The sequence below is a fragment of the Saccostrea echinata genome, unplaced genomic scaffold, assembly GCF_033153115.1.
Source record: "Saccostrea echinata isolate AGI-Se365-2 ecotype Australia unplaced genomic scaffold, CSIRO_AGI_Sech_v1 ptg000120l, whole genome shotgun sequence".
NCBI classification, from domain to species: Eukaryota; Metazoa; Mollusca; class Bivalvia; order Ostreida; family Ostreidae; genus Saccostrea; species Saccostrea echinata.
This window is the reverse complement of record NW_026889869.1, coordinates 73,751-96,324: the sequence shown is the minus strand read 5'-3', so window position 1 is coordinate 96,324 and position 22,574 is coordinate 73,751. Positions and strand designations below refer to the sequence as shown.

At 36.6% G+C, this 22,574-nt stretch overlaps 11 protein-coding genes across 11 annotated transcripts; 9 read left to right on the top strand and 2 right to left on the bottom strand.

Annotated features, from left to right (window-relative positions):
* The first annotated feature begins 5,612 nt into the window (after positions 1-5,612).
* Positions 5,613-5,924, top strand: LOC133177393 (histone H4). The gene has a single exon (XM_061312444.1). The coding sequence runs from the start codon at positions 5,613-5,615 to the stop codon at positions 5,922-5,924; it is 312 nt and encodes a 103-aa protein (XP_061168428.1).
* A 1,064-nt stretch (positions 5,925-6,988) lies between these two features.
* On the bottom strand, positions 6,989-7,360 carry LOC133177392 (histone H2B-like). Its single transcript, XM_061312443.1, has one exon. It carries the CDS (start codon positions 7,358-7,360, stop codon positions 6,989-6,991), a length of 372 nt encoding a protein of 123 aa, XP_061168427.1.
* Positions 7,361-7,615: 255 nt separating this feature from the next.
* On the top strand, positions 7,616-7,993 carry LOC133177358 (histone H2A). Its single transcript, XM_061312408.1, has one exon. It carries the CDS (start codon positions 7,616-7,618, stop codon positions 7,991-7,993), a length of 378 nt encoding a protein of 125 aa, XP_061168392.1.
* Positions 7,994-10,134: 2,141 nt separating this feature from the next.
* LOC133177391 (histone H1-delta-like) lies at positions 10,135-10,722 on the top strand. The gene has a single exon (XM_061312441.1). The coding sequence runs from the start codon at positions 10,135-10,137 to the stop codon at positions 10,720-10,722; it is 588 nt and encodes a 195-aa protein (XP_061168425.1).
* Positions 10,723-12,060: 1,338 nt separating this feature from the next.
* Positions 12,061-12,471, top strand: LOC133177390 (histone H3). The gene has a single exon (XM_061312440.1). It carries the CDS (start codon positions 12,061-12,063, stop codon positions 12,469-12,471), a length of 411 nt encoding a protein of 136 aa, XP_061168424.1.
* Positions 12,472-13,871: 1,400 nt separating this feature from the next.
* On the top strand, positions 13,872-14,183 carry LOC133177389 (histone H4). The gene has a single exon (XM_061312439.1). The coding sequence runs from the start codon at positions 13,872-13,874 to the stop codon at positions 14,181-14,183; it is 312 nt and encodes a 103-aa protein (XP_061168423.1).
* Positions 14,184-15,248: 1,065 nt separating this feature from the next.
* Positions 15,249-15,620, bottom strand: LOC133177388 (histone H2B-like). Its single transcript, XM_061312438.1, has one exon. The coding sequence runs from the start codon at positions 15,618-15,620 to the stop codon at positions 15,249-15,251; it is 372 nt and encodes a 123-aa protein (XP_061168422.1).
* Positions 15,621-15,875: 255 nt separating this feature from the next.
* Positions 15,876-16,253, top strand: LOC133177357 (histone H2A). The gene has a single exon (XM_061312407.1). The coding sequence runs from the start codon at positions 15,876-15,878 to the stop codon at positions 16,251-16,253; it is 378 nt and encodes a 125-aa protein (XP_061168391.1).
* A 2,142-nt stretch (positions 16,254-18,395) lies between these two features.
* On the top strand, positions 18,396-18,983 carry LOC133177387 (histone H1-delta-like). The gene has a single exon (XM_061312437.1). It carries the CDS (start codon positions 18,396-18,398, stop codon positions 18,981-18,983), a length of 588 nt encoding a protein of 195 aa, XP_061168421.1.
* A 1,334-nt stretch (positions 18,984-20,317) lies between these two features.
* Positions 20,318-20,728, top strand: LOC133177386 (histone H3). Its single transcript, XM_061312436.1, has one exon. It carries the CDS (start codon positions 20,318-20,320, stop codon positions 20,726-20,728), a length of 411 nt encoding a protein of 136 aa, XP_061168420.1.
* Positions 20,729-22,113: 1,385 nt separating this feature from the next.
* On the top strand, positions 22,114-22,425 carry LOC133177385 (histone H4). Its single transcript, XM_061312434.1, has one exon. The coding sequence runs from the start codon at positions 22,114-22,116 to the stop codon at positions 22,423-22,425; it is 312 nt and encodes a 103-aa protein (XP_061168418.1).
* The last annotated feature ends 149 nt before the right edge of the window (positions 22,426-22,574 follow it).

The window sequence follows — 22,574 nt, the reverse complement described above, 5'->3', positions numbered from 1 at the left end:
ATATTCGTATATGTACGTTTTTTTCTTTCTCGTTATAGGCAGTTGAATCCAAACCTTATAGGCCTGCGTACAAATGTTGAATTCTCACGTATTACTTGAATGCTCACTCAACAAAGAGATAAGAAAAAAAAAAAACCCATTTCATTGACCAATTAAGACTAGAAACTGCGAAAATCATCTAACATGGCGATCTAACTTTCAATTTTTTTCCTTTGATACAAATATTTTTAAATATGATCATTATTTTATTAACATATTCAAAAGATCTGTAACTCCAGTTAAATCCTTAATGTTTCTTTTTTTTCCCCCTCGCTATTGTTTTATATGATGATTATTTAGACAAAATTCCTAATTGATAAAAATAGATAAAAGTTATGAATATAAGAATCTCATAAGAATAAGAAGATGTGGTTTATATTATGTCTTGAATGTTCTTATTCAAAAAAGTGTGCTTCCCATAATAAGAGTGAATAAAAGCAACTCGATGCCAGTTTCCGGATACTTACAGTACTAACACAATTAAAAACTGGTAGTAAATTTTCTTTCGAATAGACTACCGATGCGAATGACTAAACGACATTTTTTTCAACACTTTACATTTATTGCGATGTCCATCACTGCGCCGTGCAGCACATCTGCATCGTCACGTGACATATAGATGCAGGGAATCATGATCTGCACGTGGAAAGTGTGCAACCAATTTGATGCTTCTATCAATGTATTGTATTGTCTTGTATTATATACTGGTTGTCTTGTTCAACTTGAAAGATATAGATTTTAAATACATTGGCTTTTGACCACATTCTGTTTATTTACATGTACTCAATTATTTGTGTGTGTAAATTACAAGAAACAAATTAATATCAATGAATAAGCTACTCCCATTATTCGCCTTGTTCGTCTCTCTCTGTCTCTCTCTTATGTATAACTACTAATTAAGTGAGTGTTCTACAATTATTAAATACACGCCCTTTTTATGTGATTTTTTTTTTTCATGTAATTTACAAGGATGTCAGTTATGTATATTCTTATGATATAATTATACTGAGAAATTCAGACGTTGTACCACCGAATGTGGTACGTTACGTACGGTCTGGATCTTTCCGGTGTCCTCGGTGTTATAATTATAAAGTAGGTGTCATGTATTTAAATATTCGAAAAGAAATTATATGTTGTCCCTTTAAGGGGGTGAACATCCACTGATCTAGAAAGTATATTAGATATATATTTGAACATTCAACAATTTGTGAGATTCCGTGATTTCCCTTCATATGACCCTTTTGTTTGATTGTTTTTTTTTCTCTCTCTCTCCATTTCATATGAAATGCAAGGCACACATCACTATCCATTGTGCGCGTGTTTGTGCCGAATGTTTGCATTTTCATTCGGATTTTAAGTAACATAGAAGACAATTGAAAGAAATGTACATGTATGTTTTATCACATAGCAATGTAGTAAGTACTTCAATCCCTTACTCGTGTTCTATTCCTCTTGTTTTCGTGTTTTAATCAAAATTAGTCGCTTCTGGGCTCCAGGGAACAGCGCATTTTCAGAATCAACAGACAATTCCTCCTTTAAAATGACAGATTAAGAACCTTAAACAAAAACAGTTATGTAGGAAATTATTTCAAGAAAACGCACAGTGACATATTTGAGAAAATTAAGTAAAATTGGGAGGACAAAATCGGAAAAATAACAGGTATTGAAACACAAAGTTTGACGAGTTCAATCCTCTACGCTCTCGACAATTGGGGAGTTTTCACGGAGGTCCGCGCTCGCCGCCACTCAAATAAGGCCATCGGCGGAGGTGATTTCATTCATTTCCTTATCGTCGATAACGTCGTTCACATCAGTTGTAGAAAACAGGACAAAAAAATTATGGCAGACGCCGCACCAGCAAAATCCCCCGCCAAGAAGAAGGTTTCCAAACCCAAGACGGTCCCCGCCCATCCCAAGTACATCGAGATGATCAGCGCTGCTGTGGCTGCCCTGAAGGAGCGCGGAGGTTCCTCGAGACAAGCTATTCTCAAGTACATCATGGGCAACTACAAAGTCGGTAATGACGCCTCTAGTGTCAACACCCATCTGAAGATGGCCCTCAAGAACGGAGTCAAGAAGGGAGTTCTCAAACAGGCCAAGGGTACAGGTGCCAGTGGTTCCTTCAAGCTGGGAGAGAAGCCCAAGACGGAGAAGAAACCCAAGACCAAAAAAGTCACCAAACCTAAGGCTGCCAAGCCCAAGAAAACGACCAAACCCAAGAAGACAACCGGGGAGAAAAAGCCAACAGAAAAGAAAAAGGCTGTTAAGAAACCTGCAGCACCCAAGAAGGCCAAGTCTCCCAAGAAGAAAGCAGCTACTAAGTCTCCCAAGAAAGCCAAGGCAGCTCCAAAGCCTACGAAAACCAAAGCGCCCAAGAAAGCCACAGCCAAGAAGTCAAAAACCCCAAAGAAAGCCACCAAGGCGTAGACTGCCAATTGTCTTAAACCAATTACAAAAGCCCTTTTCAGGGCTACCAACATTTTTAGAAAAGATGCCTCTATTACATACATGTACTAATGGAAACACAAAATGAATAAACAAGAAGTACACTTACCTATTACACATAGTTTATTTGTCTTCGACTGGAAGCAAATTGCAAAGTCATGATAATATTAACATGCTGTTTCTGAGAAGAAGAAGAAACAAAAGTCAGTTTTTAATTTGTTTACATACCCTCCCTCAAGTAAATAAAATTTTACTTTTTCCACATCACAACGCCTACGCTAACTATATGGCCATTATTATTAGTGTTATCATTCTAGTATATTTGTTTTCATGTTTTTTTTTTTTTTTTTTTTTTTTTTTTTTTGTTTTGTTTTGTTTTGTTTTGTTTTGGTTTGGTTTTTTTTTTTTTTTTTTGTTTTTTGTTGTTTTTTTTGTTGTTGAAGTTTTATTATTATTATTAATTTTTTTTATTTTATTTTATTTTATTTTATTCATTCATTTATTTTATTTATTTATTTATTATTATTATTATTATTATTTTTCTTTTTCTTTTTTTCTTTTTTTTTCCCCACTTTATTTGGAATCAAATGTGGAACGAATGGAATAAAAGTTCATGCGTACCTTTTGAAAGACAGATACATACATTCTTATTCTTTTCATTTATTTATTCTTTTCATTTATTCATTCATTCATTCATTCATTTATTTAATTATTCATTCATTTAATTAATTATTCATTTATTTGTATTATTTGTTTTGTTCTTGTTTTTGCAACAGGGTAATTCCTGTTCATCCTATATGCACCATTCTGATTATCTGCAAGTATCATGATACTTAGTAATATTACTGGGCTTGTTCAGATAATGGTAGGAGGAAATAATGACAAGAAATATATAATATATATTTTTCGAAAATGCATTTTGCTTCAATAACGAATTGAAAATATATGTATATATATAATAAATAATTCTATTTTCTATTCAATTGACGTTACATTCATCCCCATTATTCACCATATATATATTTTTAAAAAAAATATTTGACTATATGTATCTGCAGTGAAATCATGTGTCAAAAACCGACTTGATTTTCTTTTTCTTTTGGGGCAATTCTGTGGATTGAAACTACCTACAGACGTAGCCAATGGTCATCTCGTTCACCTGACTAATCGTAGCGAGTGTTACTGCGGGCACCAGCCAATCGACTAAGCCGACTGGTAGACCGCAGCGATTTTCAACTTGAGCTTACAAAGATATATAAGTTCACGGTGCAACACTGCCACTTCATTCATTCGAGTTTGAATAATCTGAGGAGATAGCATGGCACGTACCAAGCAGACGGCACGAAAATCTACAGGAGGCAAGGCCCCCAGAAAACAGCTCGCTACCAAAGCTGCTCGTAAAAGCGCACCAGCCACGGGTGGCGTTAAGAAACCGCATAGATACAGGCCAGGAACTGTCGCCCTCCGTGAAATTCGGAGATACCAGAAGAGCACTGAGCTTCTCATCAGGAAGCTGCCATTCCAGCGCTTGGTCCGGGAAATCGCTCAGGATTTTAAGACCGACTTGCGTTTCCAGAGTTCAGCTGTCATGGCTTTACAGGAAGCAAGCGAAGCTTACCTTGTTGGTCTCTTTGAGGACACCAACCTGTGCGCCATTCACGCCAAGAGAGTAACCATCATGCCCAAAGACATCCAGCTGGCCAGACGTATTCGTGGAGAGCGTGCTTAATTTTAAGCTGTATTTCAAGTCCTAAAGCAAACGGCCGTTTTCACGGCCACCTACATTCTTCGAAAAGATGCCTTCTGTTCAGACGTTGAAACATCTCTGAAAATAATGTTGAATTATTTGGCCGAAATTAATAAATTTTGTCAAATTCGGCGTACAATGCCCCCAAATTGAAAAAAAAAAAAAAAAAAAAAATGTTGAGACACAGTACATCCTTCAGTGAATATATCTGTGCCTTACATATATATAATTACATAGCACAATGCTAGACAATTTCATAGTATTATTGTCATCATCAAGTTGTAGAAGTTGTCTACACATCTTGAAACTATATTTTGTACAAGTCCATCAACCTGCCCCTCTAGAATACATTCAAGAATTTTGCGAAATAAATTAGAAAATAGCACAATTATTTAAATAGAAAATGATGGAATGTGTCGAAGCAAAAAATAATAACAGTATTACAACTTTATCTCATTAGTTCTACAGCTATGCACATATGCGAGTACATGCATTTCAGAACTGCAATTCCGTATTTCATTTATATTCAAAGTATGATTTTTATTGATTTCTAAACAACGTCAAATATAACGATATTCATTCTAACGTGGCGTGTAATAAAATGAAAAAGGCTCATTTATAAAGCCGGTTTGGTCACTGCTTAAAGTTGCCTTTGAAAATTAACTGAGAAAAGAGGAAATCAAATAAATTATCACATCTATAACTAGATATCATAAATGAATGAGAATCAAAAGTTTCATTCAGCTTCTACATTTTGTATTATTTCGGTGTTATCTGTCACACCCCTTTCCTTTGAATAACTTAATCCCCACCCACCCACCCACACACGTTTTTATTATCATTCGGCAACAACGGTATTTATTTTGTTAAACTCAAAGCAAAAAATACTGAAATAAAAAAATAACAACAACAAAACAAAAAATTGTGTATGTTTATCCTAAAAAATTATGATGCTGTCTGTCCTGCTTGATATAATTCCCCTCTCTCTCTTTATCATTTTTATTCATTTTCTGTCATGTTTTTTTTTTTTTTTTTTTTTTTTTTTTTTTTTGTATATCAGTTTGTATAAAATGTATATATGTACCTCCACGTACCAATATTTTGGTTTAGGTGAATAAATTGAACCTAAACTTGCCTATATGTGAAGAAATTAAAGAATCAAAATTAATTAAATGTGGTTAAAATTCCCGTGGGGCAAGAAATGTAAACATTCCCATCATGCCAAGCTGACCAATCGTAAAGCTTGTCACAATACCGCTTTGGTAACGTTCCGAACTTTTCAAAGCATCGTGCGCTCTCACGGGTCCTCAATTTGGACTATAAATTAGGCAATTACGCATGATCAGTTCATCAGAACAGTACTACTGGCTGAACTTATAACATGTCTGGACGTGGCAAAGGAGGAAAAGGTCTTGGAAAAGGAGGCGCTAAGCGACACAGAAAAGTCTTGAGAGACAACATCCAGGGTATCACCAAGCCAGCCATACGCCGTCTTGCTCGCCGTGGTGGTGTCAAACGTATTTCCGGTCTCATCTACGAGGAAACTCGTGGAGTTCTTAAGGTTTTCTTGGAGAACGTGATCCGAGATGCTGTAACCTACACGGAGCATGCCAAGAGAAAGACCGTCACAGCTATGGACGTGGTCTACGCCTTGAAACGCCAAGGACGCACCCTGTACGGATTTGGAGGCTAAAGAATTCAGTTTGACAGTCAAGACAGAAGTTTAAAACAAACACAAACGGCCGTTATCACGGCCACCCAAATTTTTCGAAAAGATGCCTCTTAAACATCGTTAAGACAGACATTTACTTACTGAGTACTTGTTATACAGATATTCACTGTACAAAGTTGAATACAGAATGGTTGTAAGTGGTAAAATAAATACACAACAATAACAGAGTAAGACCCTTTATGTCGTAATATTTCCTCAAAACTATATACAGAGCAACAAATATGTATTGAATTTAGGTTTGGACAAGAAATATTGAATAAACACACACAAACAGTATATATTATTTAATTTTTTTTATTATTATAATCATATATTAAAATAATAATGCTGCTGTCTTGAGTATTATTTTGAGGGATCGATCTACCGACAATGACAGGTACCAACTGGCGCTGAGTGACATGCTTTTTTTTTCTTGTTTAACAATTATGACTAATGTTAGACAATTAATTGTCAATGTATAATTATCGCATTTTGGTCATTGCACTTTTATTGATGTATAATTACTGATTGAAAATTCCAATATGTCAATGTCAAAGAAAGGGGAGGGGGGGGGGTCTTGAATTTATTTATCTGTTTCATTGATATTAGCTGAATTGAGATACTTTATTATCAATTATATAATGTACGCTGATAATTAATTCAGTATACAGAGGACAAATGAACCAGGATTTTGTGTACATCAGATGGACCTCGCATGCTTGTATTTTATTTATATTTGAAGATACAGTTATTTTAGATATATGCTTGGTTGTACATTCAAGTTATTTGTGAATAAAATTTGGCTCTCATACATATAATAATACCTACTTGTATTTCTTTATTTATCCTACTTCTGTTATTATAATCAGTTGTAAACAATGTGGGATTTTTATACGTTTGCCACTTTTACGAGCACATGCATTCACATTGTAACACTCACACATATTATTTGTGTCTCAATAACGCATGTAATATGAAGGTATCTTTTCTTAAAAATTAGTTGGCCCTTAAAAGGGCCGTTTGGTGTGTGTACTTGCAAAATGAGATTATTTGCTGCTGGTGTACTTGGTGACGGCTTTGGTGCCCTCAGATACGGCGTGCTTGGCCAGTTCACCGGGCAGAAGGAGACGGACAGCAGTCTGGACCTCTCTGCTTGTGATTGTAGATCGCTTGTTGTAGTGGGCCAAACGAGAGGCTTCGGCAGCGATTCTCTCAAAGATATCGTTGACGAAGGAGTTCATTATGCTCATGGCCTTGCTGGAAACACCAGTGTCAGGGTGCACCTGCTTTAGGACTTTGTAGATGTAAATGGCATAAGATTCCCTCCTCCTCTTCCTCCTTTTCTTGTCTGTGCTCCTCGGTGTCTTGGCCTTGGTGACTGCTTTCTTGGCGCCTTTGGATCCGACTTTGGGTGGCATGATCTCAAGTTGACAGGTCAAACTGAAGAGATGAATAAAGTAAAATGGTAAAATTTACTATTTATATGCGAGTAGGAGGAGAAGCTTGTTACGGACCTCCGAGAAAACATTACTTGTTCGGATTTCACCTAAAGGCACAACAGAGCGACGCGTTAATTGGCTGCACCGTTGGATCCGCTTGGTTGTTTAAATTGGTGCGTGCGGGCGTCGCTGGATTATTCGTTGACTGTACACGAAAGAACATAACCGTTAAGAATGTCTGGACGTGGCAAAGGAGGCAAAGTGAAGGGGAAGGCCAAGAGCCGTTCTTCCCGCGCCGGACTGCAGTTCCCCGTGGGTCGTATTCACCGTCTGCTGAGAAAGGGCAACTACGCCGAGAGAGTGGGAGCAGGCGCTCCCGTGTACTTGGCTGCCGTTCTTGAGTACTTGGCCGCAGAAGTCTTGGAGTTGGCAGGCAACGCTGCCCGCGACAACAAAAAGACCAGAATCATTCCCCGTCATCTGCAGCTGGCCATCCGCAACGACGAAGAATTGAACAAACTCCTGTCCGGCGTGACCATCGCGCAGGGTGGTGTCCTGCCCAACATCCAAGCGGTGCTCCTTCCCAAAAAGACACAGAAAGCCGCCAAGTAAAAAGATCCTATAGTTGTGTTGTGTGCAGCACAAAACCAAACGGCCGTTTTCACGGCCACATAAGCTTTTCGAAAAGATACCTACATTACAAACGAGTTGAAACGTAAACAATTATTATAGCTAGAAAATAATAGAAACACACGAATTCAATAATTTTCAACACAGAACAGAGATCAAACATCAAAGAAAGTGTTATATATTTAATGATAAATAAATGTATTAAGTTAATAACAAAAGCAATAAATTTTAAAATTGACTCGCATGTATATTCGTATATGTACGTTTTTTTCTTTCTCGTTATAGGCAGTTGAATCCAAACCTTATAGGCCTGCGTACAAATGTTGAATTCTCACGTATTACTTGAATGCTCACTCAACAAAGAGATAAGAAAAAAAAAAACCCATTTCATTGACCAATTAAGACTAGAAACTGCGAAAATCATCTAACATGGCGATCTAACTTTCAATTTTTTTCCTTTGATACAAATATTTTTAAATATGATCATTATTTTATTAACATATTCAAAAGATCTGTAACTCCAGTTAAATCCTTAATGTTTCTTTTTTTTCCCCCTCGCTATTGTTTTATATGATGATTATTTAGACAAAATTCCTAATTGATAAAAATAGATAAAAGTTATGAATATAAGAATCTCATAAGAATAAGAAGATGTGGTTTATATTATGTCTTGAATGTTCTTATTCAAAAAAGTGTGCTTCCCATAATAAGAGTGAATAAAAGCAACTCGATGCCAGTTTCCGGATACTTACAGTACTAACACAATTAAAAACTGGTAGTAAATTTTCTTTCGAATAGACTACCGATGCGAATGACTAAACGACATTTTTTTCAACACTTTACATTTATTGCGATGTCCATCACTGCGCCGTGCAGCACATCTGCATCGTCACGTGACATATAGATGCAGGGAATCATGATCTGCACGTGGAAAGTGTGCAACCAATTTGATGCTTCTATCAATGTATTGTATTGTCTTGTATTATATACTGGTTGTCTTGTTCAACTTGAAAGATATAGATTTTAAATACATTGGCTTTTGACCACATTCTGTTTATTTACATGTACTCAATTATTTGTGTGTGTAAATTACAAGAAACAAATTAATATCAATGAATAAGCTACTCCCATTATTCGCCTTGTTCGTCTCTCTCTGTCTCTCTCTTATGTATAACTACTAATTAAGTGAGTGTTCTACAATTATTAAATACACGCCCTTTTTATGTGATTTTTTTTTTTCATGTAATTTACAAGGATGTCAGTTATGTATATTCTTATGATATAATTATACTGAGAAATTCAGACGTTGTACCACCGAATGTGGTACGTTACGTACGGTCTGGATCTTTCCGGTGTCCTCGGTGTTATAATTATAAAGTAGGTGTCATGTATTTAAATATTCGAAAAGAAATTATATGTTGTCCCTTTAAGGGGGTGAACATCCACTGATCTAGAAAGTATATTAGATATATATTTGAACATTCAACAATTTGTGAGATTCCGTGATTTCCCTTCATATGACCCTTTTGTTTGATTGTTTTTTTTCTCTCTCTCTCCATTTCATATGAAATGCAAGGCACACATCACTATCCATTGTGCGCGTGTTTGTGCCGAATGTTTGCATTTTCATTCGGATTTTAAGTAACATAGAAGACAATTGAAAGAAATGTACATGTATGTTTTATCACATAGCAATGTAGTAAGTACTTCAATCCCTTACTCGTGTTCTATTCCTCTTGTTTTCGTGTTTTAATCAAAATTAGTCGCTTCTGGGCTCCAGGGAACAGCGCATTTTCAGAATCAACAGACAATTCCTCCTTTAAAATGACAGATTAAGAACCTTAAACAAAAACAGTTATGTAGGAAATTATTTCAAGAAAACGCACAGTGACATATTTGAGAAAATTAAGTAAAATTGGGAGGACAAAATCGGAAAAATAACAGGTATTGAAACACAAAGTTTGACGAGTTCAATCCTCTACGCTCTCGACAATTGGGGAGTTTTCACGGAGGTCCGCGCTCGCCGCCACTCAAATAAGGCCATCGGCGGAGGTGATTTCATTCATTTCCTTATCGTCGATAACGTCGTTCACATCAGTTGTAGAAAACAGGACAAAAAAATTATGGCAGACGCCGCACCAGCAAAATCCCCCGCCAAGAAGAAGGTTTCCAAACCCAAGACGGTCCCCGCCCATCCCAAGTACATCGAGATGATCAGCGCTGCTGTGGCTGCCCTGAAGGAGCGCGGAGGTTCCTCGAGACAAGCTATTCTCAAGTACATCATGGGCAACTACAAAGTCGGTAATGACGCCTCTAGTGTCAACACCCATCTGAAGATGGCCCTCAAGAACGGAGTCAAGAAGGGAGTTCTCAAACAGGCCAAGGGTACAGGTGCCAGTGGTTCCTTCAAGCTGGGAGAGAAGCCCAAGACGGAGAAGAAACCCAAGACCAAAAAAGTCACCAAACCTAAGGCTGCCAAGCCCAAGAAAACGACCAAACCCAAGAAGACAACCGGGGAGAAAAAGCCAACAGAAAAGAAAAAGGCTGTTAAGAAACCTGCAGCACCCAAGAAGGCCAAGTCTCCCAAGAAGAAAGCAGCTACTAAGTCTCCCAAGAAAGCCAAGGCAGCTCCAAAGCCTACGAAAACCAAAGCGCCCAAGAAAGCCACAGCCAAGAAGTCAAAAACCCCAAAGAAAGCCACCAAGGCGTAGACTGCCAATTGTCTTAAACCAATTACAAAAGCCCTTTTCAGGGCTACCAACATTTTTAGAAAAGATGCCTCTATTACATACATGTACTAATGGAAACACAAAATGAATAAACAAGAAGTACACTTACCTATTACACATAGTTTATTTGTCTTCGACTGGAAGCAAATTGCAAAGTCATGATAATATTAACATGCTGTTTCTGAGAAGAAGAAGAAACAAAAGTCAGTTTTTAATTTGTTTACATACCCTCCCTCAAGTAAATAAAATTTTACTTTTTCCACATCACAACGCCTACGCTAACTATATGGCCATTATTATTAGTGTTATCATTCTAGTATATTTGTTTTCATGTTTTTTTTTTTTTTTTTTTTTTTTTTTTTTTGTTTTGTTTTGTTTTGTTTTGTTTTGGTTTGGTTTTTTTTTTTTTTTTTGTTTTTTGTTGTTTTTTTTGTTGTTGAAGTTTTATTATTATTATTAATTTTTTTTATTTTATTTTATTTTATTTTATTCATTCATTTATTTTATTTATTTATTTATTATTATTATTATTATTATTATTTTTCTTTTTCTTTTTTTCTTTTTTTTTCCCCACTTTATTTGGAATCAAATGTGGAACGAATGGAATAAAAGTTCATGCGTACCTTTTGAAAGACAGATACATACATTCTTATTCTTTTCATTTATTTATTCTTTTCATTTATTCATTCATTCATTCATTCATTTATTTAATTATTCATTCATTTAATTAATTATTCATTTATTTGTATTATTTGTTTTGTTCTTGTTTTTGCAACAGGGTAATTCCTGTTCATCCTATATGCACCATTCTGATTATCTGCAAGTATCATGATACTTAGTAATATTACTGGGCTTGTTCAGATAATGGTAGGAGGAAATAATGACAAGAAATATATAATATATATTTTTCGAAAATGCATTTTGCTTCAATAACGAATTGAAAATATATGTATATATATAATAAATAATTCTATTTTCTATTCAATTGACGTTACATTCATCCCCATTATTCACCATATATATATTTTTAAAAAAAATATTTGACTATATGTATCTGCAGTGAAATCATGTGTCAAAAACCGACTTGATTTTCTTTTTCTTTTGGGGCAATTCTGTGGATTGAAACTACCTACAGACGTAGCCAATGGTCATCTCGTTCACCTGACTAATCGTAGCGAGTGTTACTGCGGGCACCAGCCAATCGACTAAGCCGACTGGTAGACCGCAGCGATTTTCAACTTGAGCTTACAAAGATATATAAGTTCACGGTGCAACACTGCCACTTCATTCATTCGAGTTTGAATAATCTGAGGAGATAGCATGGCACGTACCAAGCAGACGGCACGAAAATCTACAGGAGGCAAGGCCCCCAGAAAACAGCTCGCTACCAAAGCTGCTCGTAAAAGCGCACCAGCCACGGGTGGCGTTAAGAAACCGCATAGATACAGGCCAGGAACTGTCGCCCTCCGTGAAATTCGGAGATACCAGAAGAGCACTGAGCTTCTCATCAGGAAGCTGCCATTCCAGCGCTTGGTCCGGGAAATCGCTCAGGATTTTAAGACCGACTTGCGTTTCCAGAGTTCAGCTGTCATGGCTTTACAGGAAGCAAGCGAAGCTTACCTTGTTGGTCTCTTTGAGGACACCAACCTGTGCGCCATTCACGCCAAGAGAGTAACCATCATGCCCAAAGACATCCAGCTGGCCAGACGTATTCGTGGAGAGCGTGCTTAATTTTAAGCTGTATTTCAAGTCCTAAAGCAAACGGCCGTTTTCACGGCCACCTACATTCTTCGAAAAGATGCCTTCTGTTCAGACGTTGAAACATCTCTGAAAATAATGTTGAATTATTTGGCCGAAATTAATAAATTTTGTCAAATTCGGCGTACAATGCCCCCAAATTGAAAAAAAAAAAAAAAAAAAAAATGTTGAGACACAGTACATCCTTCAGTGAATATATCTGTGCCTTACATATATATAATTACATAGCACAATGCTAGACAATTTCATAGTATTATTGTCATCATCAAGTTGTAGAAGTTGTCTACACATCTTGAAACTATATTTTGTACAAGTCCATCAACCTGCCCCTCTAGAATACATTCAAGAATTTTGCGAAATAAATTAGAAAATAGCACAATTATTTAAATAGAAAATGATGGAATGTGTCGAAGCAAAAAATAATAACAGTATTACAACTTTATCTCATTAGTTCTACAGCTATGCACATATGCGAGTACATGCATTTCAGAACTGCAATTCCGTATTTCATTTATATTCAAAGTATGATTTTTATTGATTTCTAAACAACGTCAAATATAACGATATTCATTCTAACGTGGCGTGTAATAAAATGAAAAAGGCTCATTTATAAAGCCGGTTTGGTCACTGCTTAAAGTTGCCTTTGAAAATTAACTGAGAAAAGAGGAAATCAAATAAATTATCACATCTATAACTAGATATCATAAATGAATGAGAATCAAAAGTTTCATTCAGCTTCTACATTTTGTATTATTTCGGTGTTATCTGTCACACCCCTTTCCTTTGAATAACTTAATCCCCACCCACCCACCCACACACGTTTTTATTATCATTCGGCAACAACGGTATTTATTTTGTTAAACTCAAAGCAAAAAATACTGAAATAAAAAAATAACAACAACAAAACAAAAAATTGTGTATGTTTATCCTAAAAAATTATGATGCTGTCTGTCCTGCTTGATATAATTCCCCTCTCTCTCTTTATCATTTTTATTCATTTTCTGTCATGTTTTTTTTTTTTTTTTTTTTTTTTTTTTTTTTTTGTATATCAGTTTGTATAAAATGTATATATGTACCTCCACGTACCAATATTTTGGTTTAGGTGAATAAATTGAACCTAAACTTGCCTATATGTGAAGAAATTAAAGAATCAAAATTAATTAAATGTGGTTAAAATTCCCGTGGGGCAAGAAATGTAAACATTCCCATCATGCCAAGCTGACCAATCGTAAAGCTTGTCACAATACCGCTTTGGTAACGTTCCGAACTTTTCAAAGCATCGTGCGCTCTCACGGGTCCTCAATTTGGACTATAAATTAGGCAATTACGCATGATCAGTTCATCAGAACAGTACTACTGGCTGAACTTATAACATGTCTGGACGTGGCAAAGGAGGAAAAGGTCTTGGAAAAGGAGGCGCTAAGCGACACAGAAAAGTCTTGAGAGACAACATCCAGGGTATCACCAAGCCAGCCATACGCCGTCTTGCTCGCCGTGGTGGTGTCAAACGTATTTCCGGTCTCATCTACGAGGAAACTCGTGGAGTTCTTAAGGTTTTCTTGGAGAACGTGATCCGAGATGCTGTAACCTACACGGAGCATGCCAAGAGAAAGACCGTCACAGCTATGGACGTGGTCTACGCCTTGAAACGCCAAGGACGCACCCTGTACGGATTTGGAGGCTAAAGAATTCAGTTTGACAGTCAAGACAGAAGTTTAAAACAAACACAAACGGCCGTTATCACGGCCACCCAAATTTTTCGAAAAGATGCCTCTTAAACATCGTTAAGACAGACATTTACTTACTGAGTACTTGTTATACAGATATTCACTGTACAAAGTTGAATACAGAATGGTTGTAAGTGGTAAAATAAATACACAACAATAACAGAGTAAGACCCTTTATGTCGTAATATTTCCTCAAAACTATATACAGAGCAACAAATATGTATTGAATTTAGGTTTGGACAAGAAATATTGAATAAACACACACAAACAGTATATATTATTTAATTTTTTTTTATTATTATAATCATATATTAAAATAATAATGCTGCTGTCTTGAGTATTATTTTGAGGGATCGATCTACCGACAATGACAGGTACCAACTGGCGCTGAGTGACATGCTTTTTTTTTCTTGTTTAACAATTATGACTAATGTTAGACAATTAATTGTCAATGTATAATTATCGCATTTTGGTCATTGCACTTTTATTGATGTATAATTACTGATTGAAAATTCCAATATGTCAATGTCAAAGAAAGGGGAGGGGGGGGGGTCTTGAATTTATTTATCTGTTTCATTGATATTAGCTGAATTGAGATACTTTATTATCAATTATATAATGTACGCTGATAATTAATTCAGTATACAGAGGACAAATGAACCAGGATTTTGTGTACATCAGATGGACCTCGCATGCTTGTATTTTATTTATATTTGAAGATACAGTTATTTTAGATATATGCTTGGTTGTACATTCAAGTTATTTGTGAATAAAATTTGGCTCTCATACATATAATAATACCTACTTGTATTTCTTTATTTATCCTACTTCTGTTATTATAATCAGTTGTAAACAATGTGGGATTTTTATACGTTTGCCACTTTTACGAGCACATGCATTCACATTGTAACACTCACACATATTATTTGTGTCTCAATAACGCATGTAATATGAAGGTATCTTTTCTTAAAAATTAGTTGGCCCTTAAAAGGGCCGTTTGGTGTGTGTACTTGCAAAATGAGATTATTTGCTGCTGGTGTACTTGGTGACGGCTTTGGTGCCCTCAGATACGGCGTGCTTGGCCAGTTCACCGGGCAGAAGGAGACGGACAGCAGTCTGGACCTCTCTGCTTGTGATTGTAGATCGCTTGTTGTAGTGGGCCAAACGAGAGGCTTCGGCAGCGATTCTCTCAAAGATATCGTTGACGAAGGAGTTCATTATGCTCATGGCCTTGCTGGAAACACCAGTGTCAGGGTGCACCTGCTTTAGGACTTTGTAGATGTAAATGGCATAAGATTCCCTCCTCCTCTTCCTCCTTTTCTTGTCTGTGCTCCTCGGTGTCTTGGCCTTGGTGACTGCTTTCTTGGCGCCTTTGGATCCGACTTTGGGTGGCATGATCTCAAGTTGACAGGTCAAACTGAAGAGATGAATAAAGTAAAATGGTAAAATTTACTATTTATATGCGAGTAGGAGGAGAAGCTTGTTACGGACCTCCGAGAAAACATTACTTGTTCGGATTTCACCTAAAGGCACAACAGAGCGACGCGTTAATTGGCTGCACCGTTGGATCCGCTTGGTTGTTTAAATTGGTGCGTGCGGGCGTCGCTGGATTATTCGTTGACTGTACACGAAAGAACATAACCGTTAAGAATGTCTGGACGTGGCAAAGGAGGCAAAGTGAAGGGGAAGGCCAAGAGCCGTTCTTCCCGCGCCGGACTGCAGTTCCCCGTGGGTCGTATTCACCGTCTGCTGAGAAAGGGCAACTACGCCGAGAGAGTGGGAGCAGGCGCTCCCGTGTACTTGGCTGCCGTTCTTGAGTACTTGGCCGCAGAAGTCTTGGAGTTGGCAGGCAACGCTGCCCGCGACAACAAAAAGACCAGAATCATTCCCCGTCATCTGCAGCTGGCCATCCGCAACGACGAAGAATTGAACAAACTCCTGTCCGGCGTGACCATCGCGCAGGGTGGTGTCCTGCCCAACATCCAAGCGGTGCTCCTTCCCAAAAAGACACAGAAAGCCGCCAAGTAAAAAGATCCTATAGTTGTGTTGTGTGCAGCACAAAACCAAACGGCCGTTTTCACGGCCACATAAGCTTTTCGAAAAGATACCTACATTACAAACGAGTTGAAACGTAAACAATTATTATAGCTAGAAAATAATAGAAACACACGAATTCAATAATTTTCAACACAGAACAGAGATCAAACATCAAAGAAAGTGTTATATATTTAATGATAAATAAATGTATTAAGTTAATAACAAAAGCAATAAATTTTAAAATTGACTCGCATGTATATTCGTATATGTACGTTTTTTTCTTTCTCGTTATAGGCAGTTGAATCCAAACCTTATAGGCCTGCGTACAAATGTTGAATTCTCACGTATTACTTGAATGCTCACTCAACAAAGAGATAAGAAAAAAAAAAACCCATTTCATTGACCAATTAAGACTAGAAACTGCGAAAATCATCTAACATGGCGATCTAACTTTCAATTTTTTTCCTTTGATACAAATATTTTTAAATATGATCATTATTTTATTAACATATTCAAAAGATCTGTAACTCCAGTTAAATCCTTAATGTTTCTTTTTTTTCCCCCTCGCTATTGTTTTATATGATGATTATTTAGACAAAATTCCTAATTGATAAAAATAGATAAAAGTTATGAATATAAGAATCTCATAAGAATAAGAAGATGTGGTTTATATTATGTCTTGAATGTTCTTATTCAAAAAAGTGTGCTTCCCATAATAAGAGTGAATAAAAGCAACTCGATGCCAGTTTCCGGATACTTACAGTACTAACACAATTAAAAACTGGTAGTAAATTTTCTTTCGAATAGACTACCGATGCGAATGACTAAACGACATTTTTTTCAACACTTTACATTTATTGCGATGTCCATCACTGCGCCGTGCAGCACATCTGCATCGTCACGTGACATATAGATGCAGGGAATCATGATCTGCACGTGGAAAGTGTGCAACCAATTTGATGCTTCTATCAATGTATTGTATTGTCTTGTATTATATACTGGTTGTCTTGTTCAACTTGAAAGATATAGATTTTAAATACATTGGCTTTTGACCACATTCTGTTTATTTACATGTACTCAATTATTTGTGTGTGTAAATTACAAGAAACAAATTAATATCAATGAATAAGCTACTCCCATTATTCGCCTTGTTCGTCTCTCTCTGTCTCTCTCTTATGTATAACTACTAATTAAGTGAGTGTTCTACAATTATTAAATACACGCCCTTTTTATGTGATTTTTTTTTTTCATGTAATTTACAAGGATGTCAGTTATGTATATTCTTATGATATAATTATACTGAGAAATTCAGACGTTGTACCACCGAATGTGGTACGTTACGTACGGTCTGGATCTTTCCGGTGTCCTCGGTGTTATAATTATAAAGTAGGTGTCATGTATTTAAATATTCGAAAAGAAATTATATGTTGTCCCTTTAAGGGGGTGAACATCCACTGATCTAGAAAGTATATTAGATATATATTTGAACATTCAACAATTTGTGAGATTCCGTGATTTCCCTTCATATGACCCTTTTGTTTGATTGTTTTTTTTTCTCTCTCTCTCCATTTCATATGAAATGCAAGGCACACATCACTATCCATTGTGCGCGTGTTTGTGCCGAATGTTTGCATTTTCATTCGGATTTTAAGTAACATAGAAGACAATTGAAAGAAATGTACATGTATGTTTTATCACATAGCAATGTAGTAAGTACTTCAATCCCTTACTCGTGTTCTATTCCTCTTGTTTTCGTGTTTTAATCAAAATTAGTCGCTTCTGGGCTCCAGGGAACAGCGCATTTTCAGAATCAACAGACAATTCCTCCTTTAAAATGACAGATTAAGAACCTTAAACAAAAACAGTTATGTAGGAAATTATTTCAAGAAAACGCACAGTGACATATTTGAGAAAATTAAGTAAAATTGGGAGGACAAAATCGGAAAAATAACAGGTATTGAAACACAAAGTTTGACGAGTTCAATCCTCTACGCTCTCGACAATTGGGGAGTTTTCACGGAGGTCCGCGCTCGCCGCCACTCAAATAAGGCCATCGGCGGAGGTGATTTCATTCATTTCCTTATCGTCGATAACGTCGTTCACATCAGTTGTAGAAAACAGGACAAAAAAATTATGGCAGACGCCGCACCAGCAAAATCCCCCGCCAAGAAGAAGGTTTCCAAACCCAAGACGGTCCCCGCCCATCCCAAGTACATCGAGATGATCAGCGCTGCTGTGGCTGCCCTGAAGGAGCGCGGAGGTTCCTCGAGACAAGCTATTCTCAAGTACATCATGGGCAACTACAAAGTCGGTAATGACGCCTCTAGTGTCAACACCCATCTGAAGATGGCCCTCAAGAACGGAGTCAAGAAGGGAGTTCTCAAACAGGCCAAGGGTACAGGTGCCAGTGGTTCCTTCAAGCTGGGAGAGAAGCCCAAGACGGAGAAGAAACCCAAGACCAAAAAAGTCACCAAACCTAAGGCTGCCAAGCCCAAGAAAACGACCAAACCCAAGAAGACAACCGGGGAGAAAAAGCCAACAGAAAAGAAAAAGGCTGTTAAGAAACCTGCAGCACCCAAGAAGGCCAAGTCTCCCAAGAAGAAAGCAGCTACTAAGTCTCCCAAGAAAGCCAAGGCAGCTCCAAAGCCTACGAAAACCAAAGCGCCCAAGAAAGCCACAGCCAAGAAGTCAAAAACCCCAAAGAAAGCCACCAAGGCGTAGACTGCCAATTGTCTTAAACCAATTACAAAAGCCCTTTTCAGGGCTACCAACATTTTTAGAAAAGATGCCTCTATTACATACATGTACTAATGGAAACACAAAATGAATAAACAAGAAGTACACTTACCTATTACACATAGTTTATTTGTCTTCGACTGGAAGCAAATTGCAAAGTCATGATAATATTAACATGCTGTTTCTGAGAAGAAGAAGAAACAAAAGTCAGTTTTTAATTTGTTTACATACCCTCCCTCAAGTAAATAAAATTTTACTTTTTCCACATCACAACGCCTACGCTAACTATATGGCCATTATTATTAGTGTTATCATTCTAGTATATTTGTTTTCATGTTTTTTTTTTTTTTTTTTTTTTTTTTTTTTTGTTTTGTTTTGTTTTGTTTTGTTTTGGTTTGGTTTTTTTTTTTTTTTTTGTTTTTTGTTGTTTTTTTTGTTGTTGAAGTTTTATTATTATTATTAATTTTTTTTATTTTATTTTATTTTATTTTATTCATTCATTTATTTTATTTATTTATTTATTATTATTATTATTATTATTTTTCTTTTTCTTTTTTTCTTTTTTTTCCCCACTTTATTTGGAATCAAATGTGGAACGAATGGAATAAAAGTTCATGCGTACCTTTTGAAAGACAGATACATACATTCTTATTCTTTTCATTTATTTATTCTTTTCATTTATTCATTCATTCATTCATTTATTTATTTAATTATTCATTCATTTAATTAATTATTCATTTATTTGTATTATTTGTTTTGTTCTTGTTTTTGCAACAGGGTAATTCCTGTTCATCCTATATGCACCATTCTGATTATCTGCAAGTATCATGATACTTAGTAATATTACTGGGCTTGTTCAGATAATGGTAGGAGGAAATAATGACAAGAAATATATAATATATATTTTTCGAAAATGCATTTTGCTTCAATAACGAATTGAAAATATATGTATATATATAATAAATAATTCTATTTTCTATTCAATTGACGTTACATTCATCCCCATTATTCACCATATATATATTTTTAAAAAAAATATTTGACTATATGTATCTGCAGTGAAATCATGTGTCAAAAACCGACTTGATTTTCTTTTTCTTTTGGGGCAATTCTGTGGATTGAAACTACCTACAGACGTAGCCAATGGTCATCTCGTTCACCTGACTAATCGTAGCGAGTGTTACTGCGGGCACCAGCCAATCGACTAAGCCGACTGGTAGACCGCAGCGATTTTCAACTTGAGCTTACAAAGATATATAAGTTCACGGTGCAACACTGCCACTTCATTCATTCGAGTTTGAATAATCTGAGGAGATAGCATGGCACGTACCAAGCAGACGGCACGAAAATCTACAGGAGGCAAGGCCCCCAGAAAACAGCTCGCTACCAAAGCTGCTCGTAAAAGCGCACCAGCCACGGGTGGCGTTAAGAAACCGCATAGATACAGGCCAGGAACTGTCGCCCTCCGTGAAATTCGGAGATACCAGAAGAGCACTGAGCTTCTCATCAGGAAGCTGCCATTCCAGCGCTTGGTCCGGGAAATCGCTCAGGATTTTAAGACCGACTTGCGTTTCCAGAGTTCAGCTGTCATGGCTTTACAGGAAGCAAGCGAAGCTTACCTTGTTGGTCTCTTTGAGGACACCAACCTGTGCGCCATTCACGCCAAGAGAGTAACCATCATGCCCAAAGACATCCAGCTGGCCAGACGTATTCGTGGAGAGCGTGCTTAATTTTAAGCTGTATTTCAAGTCCTAAAGCAAACGGCCGTTTTCACGGCCACCTACATTCTTCGAAAAGATGCCTTCTGTTCAGACGTTGAAACATCTCTGAAAATAATGTTGAATTATTTGGCCGAAATTAATAAATTTTGTCAAATTCGGCGTACAATGCCCCCAAATTGAAAAAAAAAAAAAAAAAAAAAAATGTTGAGACACAGTACATCCTTCAGTGAATATATCTGTGCCTTACATATATATAATTACATAGCACAATGCTAGACAATTTCATAGTATTATTGTCATCATCAAGTTGTAGAAGTTGTCTACACATCTTGAAACTATATTTTGTACAAGTCCATCAACCTGCCCCTCTAGAATACATTCAAGAATTTTGCGAAATAAATTAGAAAATAGCACAATTATTTAAATAGAAAATGATGGAATGTGTCGAAGCAAAAAATAATAACAGTATTACAACTTTATCTCATTAGTTCTACAGCTATGCACATATGCGAGTACATGCATTTCAGAACTGCAATTCCGTATTTCATTTATATTCAAAGTATGATTTTTATTGATTTCTAAACAACGTCAAATATAACGATATTCATTCTAACGTGGCGTGTAATAAAATGAAAAAGGCTCATTTATAAAGCCGGTTTGGTCACTGCTTAAAGTTGCCTTTGAAAATTAACTGAGAAAAGAGGAAATCAAATAAATTATCACATCTATAACTAGATATCATAAATGAATGAGAATCAAAAGTTTCATTCAGCTTCTACATTTTGTATTATTTCGGTGTTATCTGTCACACCCCTTTCCTTTGAATAACTTAATCCCCACCCACCCACCCACACACGTTTTTATTATCATTCGGCAACAACGGTATTTATTTTGTTAAACTCAAAGCAAAAAATACTGAAATAAAAAAATAACAACAACAAAACAAAAAATTGTGTATGTTTATCCTAAAAAATTATGATGCTGTCTGTCCTGCTTGATATAATTCCCCTCTCTCTCTTTATCATTTTTATTCATTTTCTGTCATGTTTTTTTTTTTTTTTTTTGTATATCAGTTTGTATAAAATGTATATATGTACCTCCACGTACCAATATTTTGGTTTAGGTGAATAAATTGAACCTAAACTTGCCTATATGTGAAGAAATTAAAGAATCAAAATTAATTAAATGTGGTTAAAATTCCCGTGGGGCAAGAAATGTAAACATTCCCATCATGCCAAGCTGACCAATCGTAAAGCTTGTCACAATACCGCTTTGGTAACGTTCCGAACTTTTCAAAGCATCGTGCGCTCTCACGGGTCCTCAATTTGGACTATAAATTAGGCAATTACGCATGATCAGTTCATCAGAACAGTACTACTGGCTGAACTTATAACATGTCTGGACGTGGCAAAGGAGGAAAAGGTCTTGGAAAAGGAGGCGCTAAGCGACACAGAAAAGTCTTGAGAGACAACATCCAGGGTATCACCAAGCCAGCCATACGCCGTCTTGCTCGCCGTGGTGGTGTCAAACGTATTTCCGGTCTCATCTACGAGGAAACTCGTGGAGTTCTTAAGGTTTTCTTGGAGAACGTGATCCGAGATGCTGTAACCTACACGGAGCATGCCAAGAGAAAGACCGTCACAGCTATGGACGTGGTCTACGCCTTGAAACGCCAAGGACGCACCCTGTACGGATTTGGAGGCTAAAGAATTCAGTTTGACAGTCAAGACAGAAGTTTAAAACAAACACAAACGGCCGTTATCACGGCCACCCAAATTTTTCGAAAAGATGCCTCTTAAACATCGTTAAGACAGACATTTACTTACTGAGTACTTGTTATACAGATATTCACTGT